The sequence below is a fragment of the Lissotriton vulgaris genome, chromosome 9, assembly GCF_964263255.1.
Source record: "Lissotriton vulgaris chromosome 9, aLisVul1.2, whole genome shotgun sequence".
Lineage (NCBI taxonomy): Eukaryota > Metazoa > Chordata > Amphibia > Caudata > Salamandridae > Lissotriton > Lissotriton vulgaris.
In genome coordinates this window covers 500,241,654-500,263,975 of record NC_141697.1, presented here as the reverse complement: position 1 = coordinate 500,263,975, position 22,322 = coordinate 500,241,654, and the positions used below count along the sequence as shown (strand labels likewise).

Below are 22,322 nucleotides of genomic sequence, written 5' to 3'. Positions count from 1 at the left end.
CACATTGTTCATGGTTTCTAGAGTCTGACCTTAATCATCTGCAACACCGGAAAAAAATCTATCTCACACTGTCCTTTGTTTTCAGTACATTTAGTCATAGATCCTTTACTGGAGTAGCCAGATATGAAAAAAGCGAAGTTGACAATTAAGGAGGAGTCCGGAGGGATATTACTGTGTTTTATCCCAACCAGAAAAAGAGACTTGGTATGAAAGTAGGTTGAAAAAATATGCTCATGCTTTTTTCACTGTTGCATTGTCTTGTCGTGTGAATTTGAAGATGCAATTTACTTTGGGAGGAAGTCAGAAAGATTATCTCTGTTTTTACTTTTAAATATGTTAAAGATTTTACTTTGCACATCGAAATAATTAACCTTCAATTAATAGACGATGGATGAATTTCTTCCAGTAGCTTTGACACACCTGTTGTGAGGAACCCAACAAGTTAGGAACAAGAATGTTACCTTGGCAGTAGTCATTGGCATTCCATGAGGCAAATTATAAGCTAAATCAACAGGTAACCTGGATCATTGCCCAGCGCTCCTACTGTCAGGCGTACTGGTTATCCTCCAGTGCCTTCATAATTAGTAGTTCAAACTCTCCATTAGTTCTCTAAGAGGTGAGAACAACAACATCTTAATTCCTTCTTTCTTCGATTGAGAAGTTATTTTTTATTCATGATATTTTTTTTTTAAAAAACGTTTTCTTTATTTTCACTGTTACTTCCCATACTTTAATATAACAATCCATTACATCAAATAGCCAAACTACGTTTCGCGAAAATGCCACTGTTTTACAGTAACTTAACTCACAAACGGACACATTAGGAAAACCGAATTCATTCAGCATTTTAAATGTGTTATAGACAACTTCACGTAAAAATTAAACTCATTCAAAGTATACCCAAATTTACATGTATACACACTATTTACATCAAATGCTTGTTTATTGTTGCACAAAAGTATCAGGTCTGAGAAATTTTACATTATTCTCCCGCGGTATGAACTGATACCACCTTACAAAAAGACCGGACTCATCATTCCTTATTACATACACCTAGGTTCTCAAGAAAAGGTTTGTGATCACTCTCAATATTTTATCTGCATTATTTTATAAACCATGTTGTCATTACTGGTTTCATGACTTTCCCTAAGTAATTAGAAATTCGTTTTATATGCTGTATAAATCGAGTCATAAACCATCTGCAAAATCCTCCTCATTTTATTTAGTGCTTTCATCCCCCAATAGTACTATAATGTCGGACTCGTAATTCATTGTACAGGTCTCAATGGTCCCTAATCTATTAGATGAATCCTAATCAATGAAATACTTCGAACATCTCAGACTGTGCTGTTTCCATTTGATGGGGTAAAGTTGTCTAGTAAAAATGGAAACCATGTAATCATCTTAATAAAAGTATGTTATAGATTGATAGATCAGTTAGGTCTTAAATCATCTAAAAAGATTCTCACTACCAAATGCCAATCTCCTTGATAACTGTATCTGTAACTAGAAACAGTAGAAAGTAGAAAGGTTTTATTGCCTATTGACAGTTCTATCTAGGCACCCCTACAGTTAATTGTCTGAAAGTTTATGCATCATGATTTTGGTCAACTAACCAATTTGACATGGTATGGATATCGATTTAACTGGCTGATCATATGGCGAAAGTGCAGATCTGCTCTTAATCGAGCACAGTTATTTGGGTTTAAATATGGCCAAGTACAAACTTTGTTTATTTCTTGCCAGGTCAGCAGTACAAGCACCAATGAAGCGAACTAAGATGCAAGTCTGTATACGGAGGAACTGCCATTTTGTCAGCCCTCTATATAGTCCACATGTAGCTTGTGGACCCAGAAGCCCTTAAAATATGCTTTGTGACTCAAAGATTATAAATTTAAGTATTTTTTTGTAGATTATGTAATGACTTCAGCTGTGATCAAACCTTAGTAATTCACCTATTTGGTTGTGCTCTTGAACACATTAGTTTCTGGTATCTACTTCATTAACCTTAATGTGATTAACAAACTCCATATATAGGAAGAAACCTCTAAACTGATCTATAAAATTTTTCACATGGATATCAAATCTCTATTTTTCATAGATGATGCACACATATCAAATTACCAACAAGTAAATGGTTTTCATTCTTTTTATTCTTCAAAGTAATTTTATTATTGCATTATTTCATTCAGAAAGAATTTTTAGGTCGAGCCTTTACCATTCCGCAGGAATGGGAAATGGGGAGAATTCAAGTCGGCTATTTTCTCTTCAAACCAAAGGGCTTTCAGCCCGCGGTTTTCATGCAGTGCCCGTCAACATGCACGCGCATCGCATGCAAGCCCAGCCCAGTCCTCCCCTCATTCACGCCCACCCACCAGGCTCTCCCGCCCCCATCAGGCTTCTCTCCCAATCCGCATGCAAGCCCAGCCCAGTCCTCCCCTCATTCACGCCCACCCACCAGGCTCTCCCGCCCCCATCAGGCTTCTCTCCCAATCCGCATGCAAGCCCAGCCCAGTCCTCCCCTCATTCACGCCCACCCACCAGGCTCTCCCGCCCCCATCAGGCTTCTCTCCCAATCCGCATGCAAGCCCAGCCCAGTCCTCCCCTCATTCACGCCCACCCACCAGGCTCTCCCGCCCCCATCAGGCTTCTCTCCCAATCCGCCTGCCTCCCCTCGCGCATTCACGCCTCCCACCAGGCTTTCCCGCCCCCATCCGGCGTTTCATTTTTTTGTTTCTGGTGCACGTCGCGTTTCTCCTGTCCGAGTGCTCGCACCGCTTCCACCGCCTGGCTGGCTGCTCGCTGGCTCCCTCTCCCTCCATTCATGGTTTTTCATGCATGGCAAAAATCAATCGTGTTTATCAACATCGTGAAAGGCGTCTGCTTTTGTTTTGCACGCGCGCCCTTTTCTCGCGTGCACCTGGGTCAGAAAAGGACGCCATGCTTCTTCTGTCGATTGCTTTGGAGGGGTGGGCTGTGCGCTGCAGCCCCCCACCCCCTTGTTTTGCAGCGCACATGCCGCCATTTGCAGCAAACGGTTCGGGTTGGCCCGACAGATGGTCGTGTCCGTTGTGGTGGTGGTTCAGTCCCCATGTTCCGTTTTCTACTCCCATGTTGGGATCTATAGACGAGCATTTTCTGTACGCATCTGCAGAATACGCGACTGAGGTCCACGAAAATGCTAGGAAGTGCCACGCTGTATCTCAGCGCTTAGCGTTGGTATCTCCTTTTCAAAAGGAACAAGGCAACGCGGGCAGAATATTCAAGTAGAATTTCAGCCTCTCGCATCAGGCTTCTCTCCCAATCCGCATGCAAGCCCAGCCCAGTCCTCCCCTCATTCACGCCCACCCACCAGGCTCTCCCGCCCCCATCAGGCTTCTCTCCCAATCCGCATGCAAGCCCAGCCCAGTCCTCCCCTCATTCACGCCCACCCACCAGGCTCTCCCGCCCCCATCAGGCTTCTCTCCCAATCCGCCTGGCTCCCCTCGCGCATTCACGCCTCCCACCAGGCTTTCCCGCCCCCATCCGGCATTTTTTTGTTTCTGGTGCACGTCGCGTTTCTCCTGTCCGAGTGCTCGCACCGCTTCCACCGCCTGGCTGGCTGCTCGCTGGCTCCCTCTCCCTCCATTCATGGTTTTTCATGCATGGCAAAAATCAATCGTGTTTATCAACATCGTGAAAGGCGTCTGCTTTCGTTTTGCACGCGCGCCCTTTTCTCGCGTGCACCTGGGTCAGAAAAGGACGCCATGCTTCTTCTGTCGATTGCTTTGGAGGGGTGGGCTGTGCGCTGCAGCCCCCCACCCCCTTGTTTTGCAGCGCACATGCCGCCATTTGCAGCAAACGGTTCGGGTTGGCCCGACAGATGGTCGTGTCCGTTGTGGTGGTGGTTCAGTCCCCATGTTCCGTTTTCTACTCCCATGTTGGGATCTATAGACGAGCATTTTCTGTACGCATCTGCAGAATACGCGACTGAGGTCCACGAAAATGCTAGGAAGTGCCACGCTGTATCTCAGCGCTCAGCGTTGGTATCTCCTTTTCAAAAGGAACAAGGCAACGCGGGCAGAATATTCAAGTAGAATTTCAGCCTCTCGTTAGTTGTGCTTTTATCGTTTGGCTCTCTGTGGCCGCTTCTTAGTCGTCTGGAGCAGAAATGCCAGTCTGCGTCCCAATTAGGTCCTGGGTCCTCCCCCTCACTCACTCACCCTCACTCACCCTCAACCCCTCACTCACCCTCACTCACCCTCACTCACCCTCACTCACCCTCACTCGCCCTCACTCACCCTCACTCGCCCTCACTCGCCCTCACTCGCCCTCACTCGCCCTCACTCGCCCTCACTCGCCCTCACTCGCCCTCACTCGCCCTCACTCGCCCTCACTCGCCCTCACTCGCCCTCACTCGCCCTCACTCGCCCTCACTCGCCCTCACTCGCCCTCACTCACCCTCACTCACCCTCACTCACCCTCACTCATCCTCACTCATCCTCACTCACCCTCAACCCCTCACCCTCACCCACCCTCAACCCCTCACCCTAACTCACACTCACTCCTCACTCACCCTCACTCATCCTCACTCACCCTCAACGCCTCACCCACCCTCAACACCTCACCCAAACTCACACTCACCCTCACTCACCCTCACGCTCACTCACTCTCACTCACCCTCAACCCCTCAATCACCCTCAACCCCTCAATCACCCTCAACCCCTCAATCACCCTCAACACCTCACTCACCCTCAACACCTCACTCACCCTCAACACCTCACTCACCCTCAACTCCACAGTCACCCTCAACTCCACAGTCACCCTCACACGCACTCACCCTCAACTCCTCACCCTCACACTCACACACTCACACCCCCTCACTCACACTCACACACACTCACACACACTCAATGACAATAACTCACACTCAGACTCGCACACCCTCACGCTCACACACCCTCACCATCACCCCCCATCACCCTCACACCCCCTCACTCACACTCACTCACACTCAACGCCTCCACCTCAACTCCTCACCCGCACTCACCCTCAACACCTCAATCACCCTCAACACCTCACCCTCAACACCTCACCATCACTCACCCTCAACACCTCACTCACCCTCAACTCCTCACTCACCCTCAACACCTCACTCACCCTCACTCTCACTCATCCTTACTCACCCTCAACACCTCACCCTCATCTACGCAACGCCACTCATCTACTAAAAGACACTCAACTACGCAACGCCACTCAACTACGCAACGCCACTCAACTACGCAACGCCACTCAACTACGCAACGCCACTCAACTACGCAACGCCACTCAACTACGCAACGACACTCACACATGCAACGCCACTCACACATGCAACGCCACTCACACATGCAACGCCACTCACACATGCAACACCACTCACACATGCAACGCCACTAAACAACGCAACGCCACTCAACTATGCAACGCCACTCAACTACGCACACATGCAACGCCACTGCCACATGCAACGCCACTCACACTGCCAACGCCACTCACACTGCCAACGCCACTCACACTGCCAACGCCACTCACACTGCCAACGCCACTCACACAGGCAACACAAATCACACAGCCAACGCCTCACACACAGGCAACACCTCTCACACACGCAACGCCACTCACACACGCAATGCCACTCACACACGCAACGCCACTCACACACGCAACGCCACTCACACACGCAACGCCACACACGCAACGCCACTCACACACGCAACGCCACTCACACACACAACGCCACTCACACACGAACAACACTCACGTTGCCAATAGATCGCGCAGTACGACAGGTGGAACTATTACAATGGCAAATAACAATGCCTTTCACTGTTGTTATCATTTAGAATACATAAAGGGCTTTGTCATTTACACAACCAATAGCTCAAACTTTCCTACTGCGAGACCTATTGGCAACGCCAGTGCTTGTTTGTTTTTTTTTTAAACTAATTTTTATCACAAGTAGATGTACATTATTTGTCGGTCGCTGCTGGATGACTCAGAACCCCACATTTGGAGGCGAATACGAAAAGGAATCTAGAGTCATTGAAAAAACAATCTTGCATGAAAATAGATTGAATTCTATCCTTACATCGGCAAATAAACCGTAGACCAGGAAGCATCCCTATAGGAACCTGGAACTGGTTATATTAAAATGAAAAACTGAAAATTCCCAGGGAGATTGTTTACTCTCTTGCCATGACTGCAATTCATATTTAAGAAGAGCCAGCACAGATCACGATAGTCTCAAAAAGATCATATGACAGAACCCATATGTGAAGATCCCCCCAGCTTTTATATGAATATCTGATTGTATATGTCAGCCCTGATGAAGGTGATATAATTTGTTGTTCACCGAAACGTACGTAGGCCACATACATCTGAGAACCTTACCAAGGAGGACCTTTGGAAATCGGGATTAAACCAGAAAACAATATATGGGACTCATGCCATGCAAATAACAATGAACAGTGTTATATAGGGTCCTCGTTTCTCGGATGTTTTGTTGTTCTTTTCTCTTATTTTTAGTAGTTTTTGCACAGTATGAGTGTGTGTATGCATGAGAAGAATGGATGGTGAGCTAGTTTAGAATGAATGGACATCATGGATAATGTTTAAGAACATTTTTTTTAAACGGTCTATTGGGGGTGTTTTGATCTTTTGTGTATAATAAATGTGTCAAATAATGTATTTCTACTTGTGATAAAAATGAGTTAAAAAAACAAAAACAATTCTTTCAGAATTAAATAATGCAATAATAAGAAATTACTTTGAAGAATAATGAAAATAATGAAAACCATTTACTTGTTGGTAATTTGATATGTGTGCATCATCTATGAAAAATAGAGATTTGATATCCATGTGAAAAATGTGATATATCAGTTTAGAGGTTTCTTCCTATATAGTTCATAAATTTCCCCCTCCTCTAGATCTAAAATTATATTGGGGGTACCTTAGCTTATATATTGGGGGTATCTTAGCTTATATTTAATTACAAACTCCAGCCTTCAAACATTAATGTGCTCATACTGACATTCCTTTAAAATAAGCTACATAATTAAAAAAATGCAATCTAAATGATCTTCAAGTCAAGCTGGGGGATCGAACTCAGTTTAACCACGATGGGTAGTCCTAGAATAAGTTAACTGTGCTACTGGGCACTTTTGTTCCAGTGCATTACTAGTTATTTCTTAAATCATGACTACACTTCCTTTGAATATGCTGACCTTCATCGTATTTATAATTTCTGGCTACTTCATTTAATATTAGTTTCTTCTCACATTTTGATGATAGATGCTTACAATCAAGCTTCAAATGGAAATCAATTTTTGCTTTAGGATTTCCACTTGTAAAATTAATCACTAAGTAAGTATGAATGTGTATACAATTATAAAGCTGACCATCAAAGGCCTCAGGAGCCTCCAGCACATGATCCACCCACAGAGTGACCTTAGAGGAAATAAAAACTTGTGTGAAAAGTCAATCTCCATAGCGATGCAAGAGTAAGAAGTGAAAAAATATTGATTTAGTAAATGTATTCGCCACTATCACAATACATGCCAAAAACCAAAATGTTCTTACGTTTGATCCACTTTAAAAACACACCTTTGTGTAATCTGTTTGTAGTTGCAAGTTGAAAGCAATTGATAATGAAATAGTGCTGCATTTGTGCCTTTGCCTGGTCAACACCTTTGTGTGCCTCCTATCTTAGGTTTCCTGTTGCCTGGTTCACACTACCTTTGCCGCTTTCAAGATCGTCTAATTTGGATTTTGGTGTTGGAAAGAGGCTTCACATATTGCTGTGTTAATATTAAGGTGACTGACTCAATATGTTTTATTTATGTTTGCTGTAGAGTTTAATGTAGAATGAGGAACATCGGCCCATCCTGTCTGTCCATTTCCTACATGCCTTCAACATGTAAATCTTTAACGGTCATTTGCTTACGCCTGCTTCCATAGTTCCATACATATGCCATAGACCTTTTTGTAAATCAGTTACTGTTGGGGGTGCTTCTTTGCCATTTCTGTCTGTTTTATGAGCAAACTGTTTTCTTATCACCCATCCTCCCCATATGTCTCCTGTTGTGATGTATCTTTTATGGAGGGTTGTAACTCTGAAAAATTGAAAAAAATGCCTTGTATTGTTTACATTTCCTTTATAGGGGCTCTCTATCATACACCATATTACTCCTGTTAATGAATGTAGACATTGTTACATTCTTGAACCAACCCTAATGACTGAATGGGGCAGGGGGGGACTTTCCAATTTTGTGGATTTTAACGCACACATTTACCACCTGCTATGAGTAGTTAAATGTTTGCGTGTAGAGAATGGTGCTGGATGGGACAGAAGTTGAGGAAGTAAGAGGGGAGGAGGATGTTACCTGGTGGGGTGCATTGTCAAGGGGTCAGGTGGGACCTCATACCAGAGCCCAGTTGTAAGGTCCAATGCGATTTCTATCGGATGTATTTTCCAGTACGACAATATTCTACACAGGAATTCCGCCCCACATAACTTAATCTGGGCCTTATTAGTTGGGATCCTGTACTGCTCTTTAGGATTTATTTGCTTTAAGTGCTTGACATTACTACAGCCAATCAAGGTTCACAGCTCCTTATTCACCAACGCTTTTTTATAAAATTACATTTTTACATAGCGGCTTGTAGTTTTTCAATGGGCACAGAACATTAGCGTAATGTAAAATGATGGGCCTGTGCAGTATGTATTGAGGGCCCCAGGTCTTCCATATCTCATAGATGTACTTCAGCCTGGGGCTGATTTAGAGCCCCCTGAAGGTTTGGGAGCCTTCTTGAAGGTGTTAAGGGCCCCCCTGCACCACAGGGGCCTGCGTTAGTCGCCTGGCACTTAATGGAATTGGTACGTTTAGTGTGTTCACGATTTTTGTAAATTCTTAATAAAATAATATGCAATTGCTAGTTTATTTAGGAAATTCTGTGGCCGCAATGTTTACCACTGGTACTGGCACGTCCTGGAGGGACTGGTCCTAGGCACTTGCTTCATAAAAAATGTATTTCACCTCTGGAGTGCCGGCTTCAGTTTCACAATATGCTACAGATTGATATAAGAAATATTATCTGTAGTACACACTCAACCATCCTCACACTAAATACGAGTTGTACTTTTACGAAACAGTAAATTGCTTATGATTTGACCATTTCTGTATGGAGAAACTCCAATGCTGGAATTAGCACAATAAATGGTGAATTCCTGGAGTCCCAGTCTGTCTGCTTTGGGACAGATAGAGGATATATTACATTTTTCAACCCAGGATGGCACACCCACGGATCCGGAGCACATGCTGCGTATCTGAGCACCTGCTGCGATATGGATGCTTCTCTGCAAGGTACCATTTTTAACGGGGGTGTGTGTGTATATATTTTCACCAAAGGAAACCAAGATTAAAGTAATGTTATAACTAAGTGCATTTGTAAGTGACAACATTAACGTTTTGAACTTAAAAAACACATACATTCACAAGTTATGTTTAGCAGAGGTAACTATAACTTGCACCCCGCCATGTACTGCTTATGACCTCACATATTACATCACTCATTAAATGTTCTATAACATCATTGATGACATCATCCAATGAGTATGTTAGTTTTACAGTGTACACAGTGATGCGTAGCAACTATATTACTTTTCTACCTAATTATTTTTCAACCTCAATTCCTCAAACATCTAAATGGATTTACACCAAATCACAAAAAGCACAACGTGTGGCCGAAGAGCTAGCTTCCTGCCAAATGTGGTGTTATTCGTTCAGCAGTTTCTGCTGTAGCCTGTCTTAGAGAAGTCTATGGAAAAAGCATGGGGTTTTGCATTTTGCCCTAACCCCCCGTTTTCTCGGCCCCCACTTGACAAATCAACCCAAACCTTACCGTGCACAGACTAGTCAAAAAGTAGCACCTTTTTAGACTGTTTTGTGGAAATTCGTCAAACGGTGCCAAAGTTAATAGTAACACAAAAAAGTTTTCCTTTGGAACAGCTCACCTAACTTCCTAATGGAGACCGCCAGAGCAGCAGTTCCTTCATAGGAGCGGAAGAGCGTTGCGCCCCTCACACTGCTGCAGAAAGTGAGAAAAAATAAAATGGTAATAAAATCATTTTATTACCATTTTATTTTTTTACTTTCTGTGAATGGAGTGTAAGGATGGGGCGACAGCCAGTGAGTCATTGCTGCTGATTGGCAGTTCTCTTAAACAGCTGGTTTTGATGTGTTTTATCTAGGACCCCGATCAATATTGTGACCTCATGCCCCTGTATGGCTATAATCAATACATATCCCTATAATGGCATAATAATCAGAGCCATATTTCAGTAACTAGCCTCTGCAGTCCATGACACAGCAGAAGCCACTTCCTTAGATTCCTAGATAGCACACAGAGTTCTTTCGACATACCAAACCCCCAGCAACCTGGGAAAGCCCCGCTTGCTTTGTTTTGATTAGTAATAGAACTCCTGCGAGCACTGTAAGAACGACCAGTTCTTAGTGACATCTTTATTGACGTGTTATATCCAAAAACGTACGTCAAACTCTGCACCTTTCAGGTATAAATATACCAACGTTGCCTTAAGCAAACACAGGGTGGTGAATACTGGAGAAGAACAGCTGTCCCCTTGCAGAGAGCCCAGCAGATGCGAGAAGCCCACGGACGCTGCCTCTCCTCCTTGCCGCGCTGAGAAAGACGCTGTCTTTTCTCCTGCCGAGAAAATCCAGCTCCGGCGTTTCCAGCCTACCCTTGCGGGTGACTGGGATATCTGGTCCTAAGAAGGAGATACCAGACCTCCTACATTCTATTCCAGAGGTACGGTGCTGACTAAACCCGTAGAGAGAATTCTTGAATCAAACTCTTGGCAAAACCAACTTAACTTAAACTGCTACTTACTTACTCCCTCCCACGTATTAGGCTTAGGTCAGGTACACCGGGGTAGGCGTAGTTAGAAGCACCAGTTGAGGTCGTTAGCCAATGTATATATGAATGTATATATTTTATTCATTTTAACTATCTTATGGCTAAGAAACCATATCAATGCTTTTACAGTATTATTTCGTAATACTACTTTTACTGTACGCACTTTTCATAATAACAAGTCTTGCAATTGTGGCAATTCATTTCTCTTGCATGAGAAAGAAGACTGCTCAATAAATAATATATTTTATTGAAAACGCCAGTCTCTCTATTCTCTGCACCCTGGTGAAACTAAGAACGCACGTATTACTGAGTGAAATAGCTGTCTATTGTTTCACACGACTCTAGAGATTGACTCTTATTCTGGGGAGCAAAGTTGTCATGTTTATGCGGTTGTCGGAAGCTGAATCCCTTCTTGTGTGAGCCAGGGAAGCTGATCACTTCCTATTCAGTCAAGAAAGTTTCCAGTGACCTTTGAGCTAGCTGGTGCAAACCTAAATTAAGTCTAACATAGTCAGTAGAGACCTAGAAGACCTCAGTCCTACGTCTACACTGCTGTTTATGTTATTCCAATGCGCAGGGCCTATAGGGGAAAATAGGAACTACACTACAGTTTGGAGAGCAGGCATAGGCTCCAGTGCCTTTTGGAGCATTGAGCCAGCACTCTCTGGCCAATCCAGACGCTTCACTCATGCTGATTACTATTATGAGCAGCATGATAGTAGCTCCTGGAATAGTTGGGTTTGGAATGGGGTTCTGCTCTGGGACCCGTGCTCGGATGTCCTGATACTTTAAGTGCTCGTTTTCCCCTGTGGTCCTGGCTGTAGTCTGAAGTAAGTCTGAAAAAGAAATATCAACCTAACTCTGGAAGAAAACAGGTAAAAAAGTGGAAAATGGACGCAATCAACGTAATTCATATGGGAAAAAAATCTACCAAGCATCATGTGTTCGACCGCACCAGAATTTAAAATTTTGCTCCACAAGCAAATAATGACATGAAAAAATAATCCCTTGCAAAGCACTTAACTAAACAAAAAAATGAATGTCTTCAAACGTGCTGATGATGATATCCTCTGCACATTACAGTTTGGGCTTTTGAAGAGGAGCATAAATAGAGATGGCCGAAGTGCAAGAACAATGAGCAGCCCATTGCTGGTTCCTCCAAGTTCATCACTTTAATTTCAACCTTTGTCAGCGAATCTGCTGCATTTGAGTAATTTTCAATAGCCGTGTGCTGTCACAGAGTCAGTGCTGCACGTGGAAGCTAACATACAGCTTGTTGTGAGTCGCTCTGTATGTGGCTCCTCCTTGCCAATCAATTGTAACCTACAAGACCAATATCATTTATAAATAGGGCTGTCTGTATTATCTATATTTATTTTTTGCTAATTTTATCTGTATTTATCCATATTTATTTGGGGTTTTGTGGAAAAAGTAAGCTGCAATTAGTATATTTCCACATTTATTTAACCGATAAATATGCGCTCATGCTTAAATGTCTGCAAGGTTTGAGTGCTGTGAACTCAAGCAGAAGATAAATCTGTGCACTTAAATGAAAATATGCAAATTTCTCGATCAACCTTGTGCATGTCTACTGCTGTTAAAGCTTCTTTACTAAAATTCCTATCTTTTTTAACCCCCTTATCTATCAATCCACATATCTATTGGCCTGGCAGTCATGGCAGACAGTATTTAGAATTACTCAAAAGCATGTCAATTTCTATTTTAATCCACATTTAAAAATAAATACAGGCAAGAAAAATAATGTTTTCTGTCTATTTATATGACAAAAACAGTTAAAATGGTTAACTTAATTATAAAGTGAGAGGCCGAGTATAGTGTTTCATACAACGCTCACTGCAGCCGAGCATACCTGCCCTCTGCCACCACACCCATCTCGCCATACACCCTGTTTTATTTATGATAAGCAAGCAGGGGCTGGCTGCACCTTGTACCGTGGGATACTCGGATGGAACTATCGCTCAAATGCAAGTCCATTTTCTGACTCCGTTGTCGTTCTGCGTCAAAGTACAGGAATGAGTGTATTTTGAACAACCTCAAATAACAGGAGCCTAGGGGGATAAGAAGCATGCCGCCCCCCACTCAAATTACTCTCATACAACAATGACCTGCTCCTGATCAGCTCTATGGCTCTATGAATTTACTCTTGTGGTAGAGGAATTATATACCTTCTATCAACAATCATGCACACCGTTGCAATTTTGAGTCTGGCAATATTGCCAATATGTGTGTGTGTCTACTGGTTCCACCACCAGGCTACATATATCCCCTATCTTCCACACGTGAAAAAAAGGGGGAGGGAAGGTTGACAGTGCCTCACGGAAGCAACACCAAGGGGAGGATTGTATCAGACTGGTACTCGCCTGATTCCTCACTGCTCATCATCGGCTACTGTCAACCCCAAAAGAAATGGGAGAGAAACAAAAATAAAGAAAGTGCATATAGGTCAGGCAACCATCAAGTGTTGTGTGTGCTGGAACCCGATGTGATATATCCGTGCCCAATTTAGTGAAAAACAAATATACCTCTATAAAAAGGGTGAGGCTAACTAGCAACTCATGACTTTATTCTGTGCTGTTAGCTCACTCTGTTAAAAGTCAACCGACATGTTTCATCACTTTGCCTTACGTTTCAGTGATTTCTTCAGGGTTTCTTGGTGGGTCAGCGTTTAACATGCACCTTTCTTAGTCTTCCCTTATTGTACCTGTAGCGGATGGTGGAACACAACACACAAACACATATGTACATTAAAATATCTCAGCGAGTAGCACCGAGCCCGGTGCTCACTGGCAAATGACCAATTCCTGCATTATAGATTTACCAGGTGGCCTTCTGCGGCAAGCCTACCCGGCCCCCGTGGAAGACTGCTTGACGTGTACCGTCCCCTGTCTCAGTAGTGGGACGCTGTGAACCGCCAGTAGGTCGGTATCTATGGCAAAAACGAGAAGCGGGATGAGCATAATTGTAATACATCGCACTTCGCATATGCCTGTCAGTTTGCGGGCAAACGTGGTTTTACCAGTTCCCCTTCCCCCTTTAATTACAGCCCCCGCTCGTGATTACCCGAGAGGTTCCCCTCTATCTGTTAACAGCCTGGCTTGGAAACTCCTTACCGCTTACGCGTGCAGGTGTGGTCTCGGCTCACCCCTCGTGTCTCGTAGCGGTGCCGGCCGGCTGTTTACAAAGCCCGTTTCCTGGTCACGTGGACCAACGTGTCGAACGTGACGTTACGCGTCGCGTCAGTTGCGAGCGCCATCTTTGAACGGGAAAGTATCTTTAAAAGGTATATCATTATCGCCAATGTAAAATACAATTGGACAAATGTTCCTAATGGGGTAAAGTGCGGGACTGAACCTCAGGGACTAGTAGGAATTAGTAATTCCGTCCCTCACATAGGTTGTAAGGAGAGAAGGTATATTTCTATTGTCAACGTCCACACCTCAACATGACATATTGCTTCACATAAATAGCGGACACCATCTTGGAGTGGCAAATTACCTCAAGGGTGTATCGCCACTGTCAGGTTATGGGTGGACGAAGGATCCTGATAAAGTAATGTTGTGGGGATCTACATCAGAGGCTAGTGTATATTGATGACTCTGACCCTCAGATATAGTTAGGAAAATTAATATTGTCCTATTACCACCGTCCCACAAAAATTTTTGTTTGCAGTGAAAATTGAATGAGTTTAAAAACAGGTAACGTGATACCTTGACTAGGGTCCCTTATGATTAGTGCAGATTACAATGTTCATACTTCGTGGTGTGCAGCTAATCTCAGTACAAAGCTGCTCGATCCATGTGTTATCTCATCAGGGTTGCACTCTAGGTCATTGAGACCTTGTTCCACTCAATGTCATTGAGGCCTTGGTCAGCTGTTAACTCTTCGTAGATCCATCGTGCCTCTTTCTTTAGTAGTCTATTGCTCATATTGTGTACATCTCCTTGCACTCTCTCTATCACGACCCAGCGGAGATCCCTGGGTTTGTGTTTCAGGCTGTTGAAATGTTGTACCAATTTGGTTGAGAGTTTTGTTGTTTTTAGAGTGCGGAGGTGTTCCTGAATTCTCACCTTAATTTTTCTGATGGTTAGCCCTATATAATGCAATCCACATGGACAGGTTAGTCTGTATATCACGTTACACGTGTTACAGTTACTAAAACTGTTTAGGTGCCATGTACTTCCATTGGTCCTAGTGATAAAATTAGTTTTCATAGTCAGGGGACAGATGGTACATTCTCCACATGGATGATGGCCAGACGGAAGGTTAGAGTGGGGCAGCTTAACTCGCGGTCGTGTGTGGACCAAACGGTCCTTCAGACTGGAGGATCGCTTGAAGGCGAACCTAGGAGGTGGCATTCGCATAGAGTTAGTGCTCAAGATGTGCCATTGTTTCCTCACTATTTGGCGGATTTTAGTGGAATGTGGTCCAAAGGTAGTAATCACTGGGATATAGTCTTCAGTTTCCTTCGGTTGTCGCTCGAGTAAAGCCTCTCTTGGAGTATTTAGTGCTCGTTTCTTGGCCTGCTTTACCGTTTTCCGGGGGTATGCTCTAGCAATGAGTTTGTCAGCCAGTTCTTCAGATTGTTCCATGAAGCTGTTGGTAGTGGTGCAGTTTCTCCGGTACCTCATGAATTGTCCCACCGGGAGGTTGTCTCGCAGAGCCCTTGGGTGAAATGATTTATAATGTAGCAACGAGTTCTTGTCTGTGGGTTTTTGATGTACTGATGTTACCAGTTTGTTGGCTGTAGCACTGATGTCCAAGTCCAGGTAGGTGGCTTTATATCGGTCCACATTCCAAGTAAACCTGAGACATCTATCCAGTGTATTGAGCCATGCCAGAAAACAGTCCAATGTCTCAGGAGTTCCCCTCCAGATGCACAGAATGTCATCTATGTATCTCTTCCAGAGGACAATGTTCCCCTGGAAGAGATTGGTTGCATGGTAGATATGGTTGGCTTCGAATTGGCCGACATAGATACATGCCAAGCTGGGGGCAAAAGTTGCCCCCATCGAAGACCCTGAGGTCTGCAAAAACAGTTGTTGTTTGTGTGCAAAGAAATTGCGGGTCAAGGCTAATTCAATGCACTGCAGTACTAGAGTCTGTGCTGTGTCATAAAACCATTCTAGCTCCCCCAGGGAGCGGGCTGCTGCCACCAGCGTCGCCTCCTGGGGTATGCTAGTATAGAGTGACTCGATGTCAATCGTCACCAGTAGATTTTCTTCAGGATTGTATGTGACCGTTTGGAGGTGTCTCAAAACGTCTGTGGTGTCTTGCACGTATGAAGGTTGTGTAATAACACATTCACGCAGAAAAAAATCCGCAAACTGGGAAAGCGGCTCAAGTATGGAGTTTATACCAGAGACTATCGGCCTTCCAGGCGGTGGACGTTGTGGCTTGTGAATTTTAGGCACAATATAAAACGCTGGTATTCTGGGGGATGGATTGATCAAGAATGTTCCCTTCTAGGAGTCAGGGAACATTACCAACCTCTGGCTAGAGACCCCACACCTGACCTACAAACCACTATACAGACCATGGTGGCAGCTGCCCGAGAAAAGAAGTGGATCACAGCAAAAGAGGCTGATTTCTTGATCAATCCATCCCCCAGAATACCAGCGTTTTATATTGTGCCTAAAATTCACAAGCCACAACGTCCACCGCCTGGAAGGCCGATAGTCTCTGGTATAAACTCCATACTTGAGTCGCTTTCCCAGTTTGCGGATTTTTTTCTGCGTGAATGTGTTATTACACAACCTTCATACGTGGAAGACACCACAGACGTTTTGAGACACCTCCAAACGGTCACATACAATCCTGAAGAAAATCTACTGGTGACGATTGACATCGAGTCACTCTATACTAGCATACCCCAGGAGGCGACGCTGGTGGCAGCAGCCCGCTCCCTGGGGGAGCTAGAATGGTTTTATGACACAGCACACTCTAGTACTGCAGTGCATTGAATTAGCCTTGACCCACAATTTCTTTGCACACAAACAACAACTGTTTTTGCAGACCTCAGGGTCTTCGATGGGGGCAACTTTTGCCCCCAGCTTGGCATGTATCTATGTCGGCCAATTCGAAGCCAACCATATCTACCATGCAACCAATCTCTTCCAGGGGAACATTGTCCTCTGGAAGAGATACATAGATGACATTCTGTGCATCTGGAGGGGAACTCCTGAGACATTGGGCTGTTTTCTGGCATGGCTCAATACACTGGATAGATGTCTCAGGTTTACTTGGAATGTGGACCGATATAAAGCCACCTACCTGGACTTGGACATCAGTGCTACAGCCAACAAACTGGTAACATCAGTACATCAAAAACCCACAGACAAGAACTCGTTGCTACATTATAAATCATTTCACCCAAGGGCTCTGCGAGACAACCTCCCGGTGGGACAATTCATGAGGTACCGGAGAAACTGCACCACTACCAACAGCTTCATGGAACAATCTGAAGAACTGGCTGACAAACTCATTGCTAGAGCATACCCCCGGAAAACGGTAAAGCAGGCCAAGAAACGAGCACTAAATACTCCAAGAGAGGCTTTACTCGAGCGACAACCGAAGGAAACTGAAGACTGTATCCCAGTGATTACTACCTTTGGACCACATTCCACTAAAATCCGCCAAATAGTGAGGAAACACTGGCACATCTTGAGCACTAACTCTATGCGAATGCCACCTCCTAGGTTCGCCTTCAAGCGATCCTCCAGTCTGAAGGACCGTTTGGTCCACACACGACCGCAAGTTAAGCTGCCCCACTCTAACCTTCTGTCTGGCCATCATCCATGTGGAGAATGTACCATCTGTCCCCTGACTATGAAAACTAATTTTATCACTAGGACCAATGGAAGTACATGGCACCTAAACAGTTTTAGTAACTGTAACACGTGTAACGTGATATACAGACTAACCTGTCCATGTGGATTGCATTATATAGGGCTAACCACCAGAAAAATTAAGGTGAGAATTCAGGAACACCTCAGCACTCTAAAAACAGCAAAACTCTCAACCAAATTGGTACAACATTTCAACAGCCTGAAACACAAACCCAGGGATCTCCGCTGGGTCGTGATAGAGAGAGTGCAAGGAGATGTACACAATATGAGCAATAGACTACTAAAGAAAGAGGCACGATGGATCTACGAAGAGTTAACAGCTGACCAAGGCCTCAATGACATTATTGAGTGGAACAAGGTCTCAATGACCTAGAGTGCAACCCTGATGAGATAACACATGGATCGAGCAGCTTTGTACTGAGATTAGCTGCACACCACGAAGTATGAACATTGTAATCTGCACTAATCATAAGGGACCCTAGTCAAGGTATCACGTTACCTGTTTTTAAACTCATTCAATTTTCACTGCAAACAAAAAATTTTGTGGGACGGTGGTAATAGGACAATATTAATTTTCCTAACTATATCTGAGGGTCAGAGTCATCAATATACACTAGCCTCTGATGTAGATCCCCACAACATTACTTTATCAGGATCCTTCGTCCACCCATAACCTGACAGTGGCGATACACCCTTGAGGTAATTTGCCACTCCAAGATGGTGTCCGCTATTTATGTGAAGCAATATGTCATGTTGAGGTGTGGACGTTGACAATAGAAATATACCTTCTCTCCTTACAACCTATGTGAGGGACGGAATTACTAATTCCTACTAGTCCCTGAGGTTCAGTCCCGCACTTTACCCCATTAGGAACATTTGCCCAATTGTATTTTACATTGGCGATAATGATATACCTTTTAAAGATACTTTCCCGTTCAAAGATGGCGCTCGCAACTGACGCGACGCGTAACGTCACGTTCGACACGTTGGTCCACGTGACCAGGAAACGGGCTTTGTAAACAGCCGGCCGGCACCGCTACGAGACACGAGGGGTGAGCCGAGACCACACCTGCACGCGTAAGCGGTAAGGAGTTTCCAAGCCAGGCTGTTAACAGATAGAGGGGAACCTCTCGGGTAATCACGAGCGGGGGCTGTAATTAAAGGGGGAAGGGGAACTGGTAAAACCACGTTTGCCCGCAAACTGACAGGCATATGCGAAGTGCGATGTATTACAATTATGCTCATCCCGCTTCTCGTTTTTGCCATAGATACCGACCTACTGGCAGTTCACAGCGTCCCACTACTGAGACAGGGGACGGTACACGTCAAGCAGTCTTCCACGGGGGCCGGGTAGGCTTGCCACAGAAGGCCACCTGGTAAATCTATAATGCAGGAATTGGTCATTTGCCAGTGAGCACCGGGCTCGGTGCTACTCGCTGAGATATTTTAATGTACATATGTGTTTGTGTGTTGTGTTCCACCATCCGCTACAGGTACAATAAGGGAAGACTAAGAAAGGTGCATGTTAAACGCTGACCCACCAAGAAACCCTGAAGAAATCACTGAAACGTAAGGCAAAGTGATGAAACATGTCGGTTGACTTTTAACAGAGTGAGCTAACAGCACAGAATAAAGTCATGAGTTGCTAGTTAGCCTCACCCTTTTTATAGAGGTATATTTGTTTTTCACTAAATTGGGCACGGATATATCACATCGGGTTCCAGCACACACAACACTTTATGGTTGCCTGACCTATATGCACTTTCTTTATTTTTGTTTCTCTCCCATTTCTTTTGGGGTTGACAGTAGCCGATGATGAGAAGTGAGGAATCAGGCGAGTACCAGTCTGATACAATCCTCCCCTTGGTGTTGCTTCCGTGAGGCACTGTCAACCTTCCCTCCCCCTTTTTTTCACGTGTGGAAGATAGGGGATATATGTAGCCTGGTGGTGGAACCAGTAGACACACACACATATTGGCAATATTGCCAGACTCAAAATTGCAGCGGTGTGCATGATTGTTGATAGAAGGTATATAATTCCTCTACCACAAGAGTAAATTCATAGAGCCATAGAGCTGATCAGGAGCAGGTCATTGTTGTATGAGTGTATTTTGAACAAACCAAGAGTTCTGATTGTGTACACTCCCAGATCACAACACACATGGGGCGTCACTTATCTCTCAAGAGTTATTCTACAAGAAAGGTTTAACAGCTCTGCGCATGGTGTTGGACCCGACAGACAAAGGATTATTTAATTCAATATACATTAACAACAACTAATACCTGCCACTAAAGGCATTCTTAGAACTTTGGCTGTCTCAAACAGTCTGAATTGTCAAACTTCTAGCAGTGTGAACGTTCATACTTGTGTAAGTACAGTGGCAATGTGTTGAGCAAACTGCGGTGGCCTCCTGACGAGGGCCTAAACACTTATTCTTTATGTATCTTTTTTTTAGATACAAATTAAGCACTGGTTCACACACAACATTTCCCTGGAGGCGACAACCAAACTCTGTCACTTCTTAGCTTCTGGCTCTTGGCTTGGAGCAGCCTTTCTGAACAAGATGCTTGGCACATAACAGAGAGACAGACGGCACATAACAGAAAAGAGAGGCAGACTAGAGAGACCTTAGGTGACCTGTGGCGCAGGCCATGCTGTACGATGAGCCACATGAACAAAGTGTACAGTGGTACTGGAGTAAGGGAGCTACAGGAAGAGATTGCAATCGAAGGGCGCACCTCGTGCTGCTGCATTGAGGGAAGTGCATGTCAACATGTTCAACGTTTAATTGTAACTCAGTGAATTAGTTCTTGTTTACATTCAATGTGTTAATCTTGCATAGTTGCATTCCCTAAAGGTGTTAAATATTTTAACGATGTTGTTTCTTTATTTTTTCATGTATCACATTACTTGCCCAGTGCATACTTTGAACTGAGTCGCACTACTTGAGAGCTCTGGAGCTGAGGCTGAGGGCACTGCGAGTTTCTCACAGTGCTTGTCAGCGAGTGGAAATGGTGTTCAGAAATCTTGATGGCCATCCAGTCCTGGGCCTCTCTGCAGAGCGCACAGGGCATTGGTCACGAGTTCCAATTGTGATTGTGATTCTGTACATATGGGTTTTGTTGGGGGTAAAAGAAAATGTTGTGCTGCTCGCTACTTATAAGTCATCCCTAACTTTTGTACACAAAATTTGACAGAACTTTAGATCTTGGTCTAGAAAGTGTGCTTTTTGTGATCTGGTGTAAATCCGTTCAGTAGATAGATGTTTATTTTGCTTGATTAATTAAAATCTTTACAAATACATAACAATAAAAAAATTCCCATTGTACACAAATTATTACATTTAAAAGCAATATTAAAAAGGATCATTGATAAAATATTCCCAATTTATACAATTAGCTGTTTTAAAGGCAGTACTCATAAGTTATTTAATCTCAGGTAGTGCTGAATTGACAATGACTACCATTAATTCCCAAGCCGGATGACACCGCTTAACCAGGTCCATTGTTCAAGTTAGAGGCTTGGTAATTAAAGTGTGAGTTCAACTAAAGTAAGATATGGAGTTAATTTTACATATGAGAAGCATTTTGTTAATCTTTGGGCAGTAAGTAAAAAAAGAAAACACTGGTACAACTATAAAATGATTATTCATTTTCCCTTTTTTTTAAAAAAGCTCCCTCCAGAAGTCCTTTGTACTCTTATCTTTAATGTATTTCAGATAACGACAGGTTTTTAAGTCTCTTGATTACTGTCTCAAATAATTTTGTTAGCCGACTGTTAAGCTGGACGTCAACTGGGTTGAAGCAAAGCTTCACTGCCTGCCTACATGACCGGATGCCGTAATACCTGAAAAAGGGACTTAACAAAGTACATCTTATATCCTTTAAGTTGGGACAGTTACAAATTAGATGAACAATGTCCTCCTTGCCGCTTCCGCATAGACAAGTCGAAATGCCTCTTTTCCTTTCCCATGGTGGAAGATGGGGTTTAATCGTTCAGTAGTTTTCACGTAATGAAGCCTCAGAAACTTTGAATATTTCACACCGCGTAATATCCACGGAGCAGACAGATCCCAACTTACCAACTGCCTTCCACCGCATCAACAACAATGTGGCATCAGCTATCTTAAGACTTGGGACTCTACCCCTAGTCCTTGAAAAAAGATTAAAGATAGATTTATGGAGGCCCCCTATGATCAAAAATGTGTTATTTGTATTTTTTTAAAATTTTGCCATAAATTCAGAGATCTGCATGTCTGTGGCAAACTAAAAAAGGAAAAATAAGCACAGACTCAGAAGCTACCAAAGATAACTCCCGGGTGCCAGGGCCCAGGGGGTGGGGAGGCTGTACAATTTGATATTTAGGAGAGGGGGCACATGGACTAACTTCCTGAGCCTCTAGTGGGGTCCCTGGGGTCCACATCCCCTGGGGTTGACATCAGGATAAAAGGGGCTCTCCAAGCGTGTTCAAGCCGTAGGACTCATTCCCCTGGACCAACA

General features: G+C 44.0%; 1 protein-coding gene across 5 annotated transcripts in view; it reads left to right on the top strand.

Annotated features, from left to right (window-relative positions):
* Positions 1 to 22,322, top strand: part of PCNX4 (pecanex 4) — a 348,026-nt gene that overhangs the window by 176,931 nt on the left and 148,773 nt on the right. For all 5 annotated transcript variants that reach the window (XR_015299954.1, XM_086937959.1, XM_086937961.1 and 2 more), the window contains one exon: positions 7,730 to 7,833. Coding sequence is in view for 4 of the 5 variants with exons in the window: in XM_086937959.1 (XP_086794085.1) it covers positions 7,730 to 7,833 (104 nt within the window). In the remaining variant the exon portion in view is untranslated. The remainder of the gene's footprint in view (positions 1 to 7,729; positions 7,834 to 22,322) is intronic.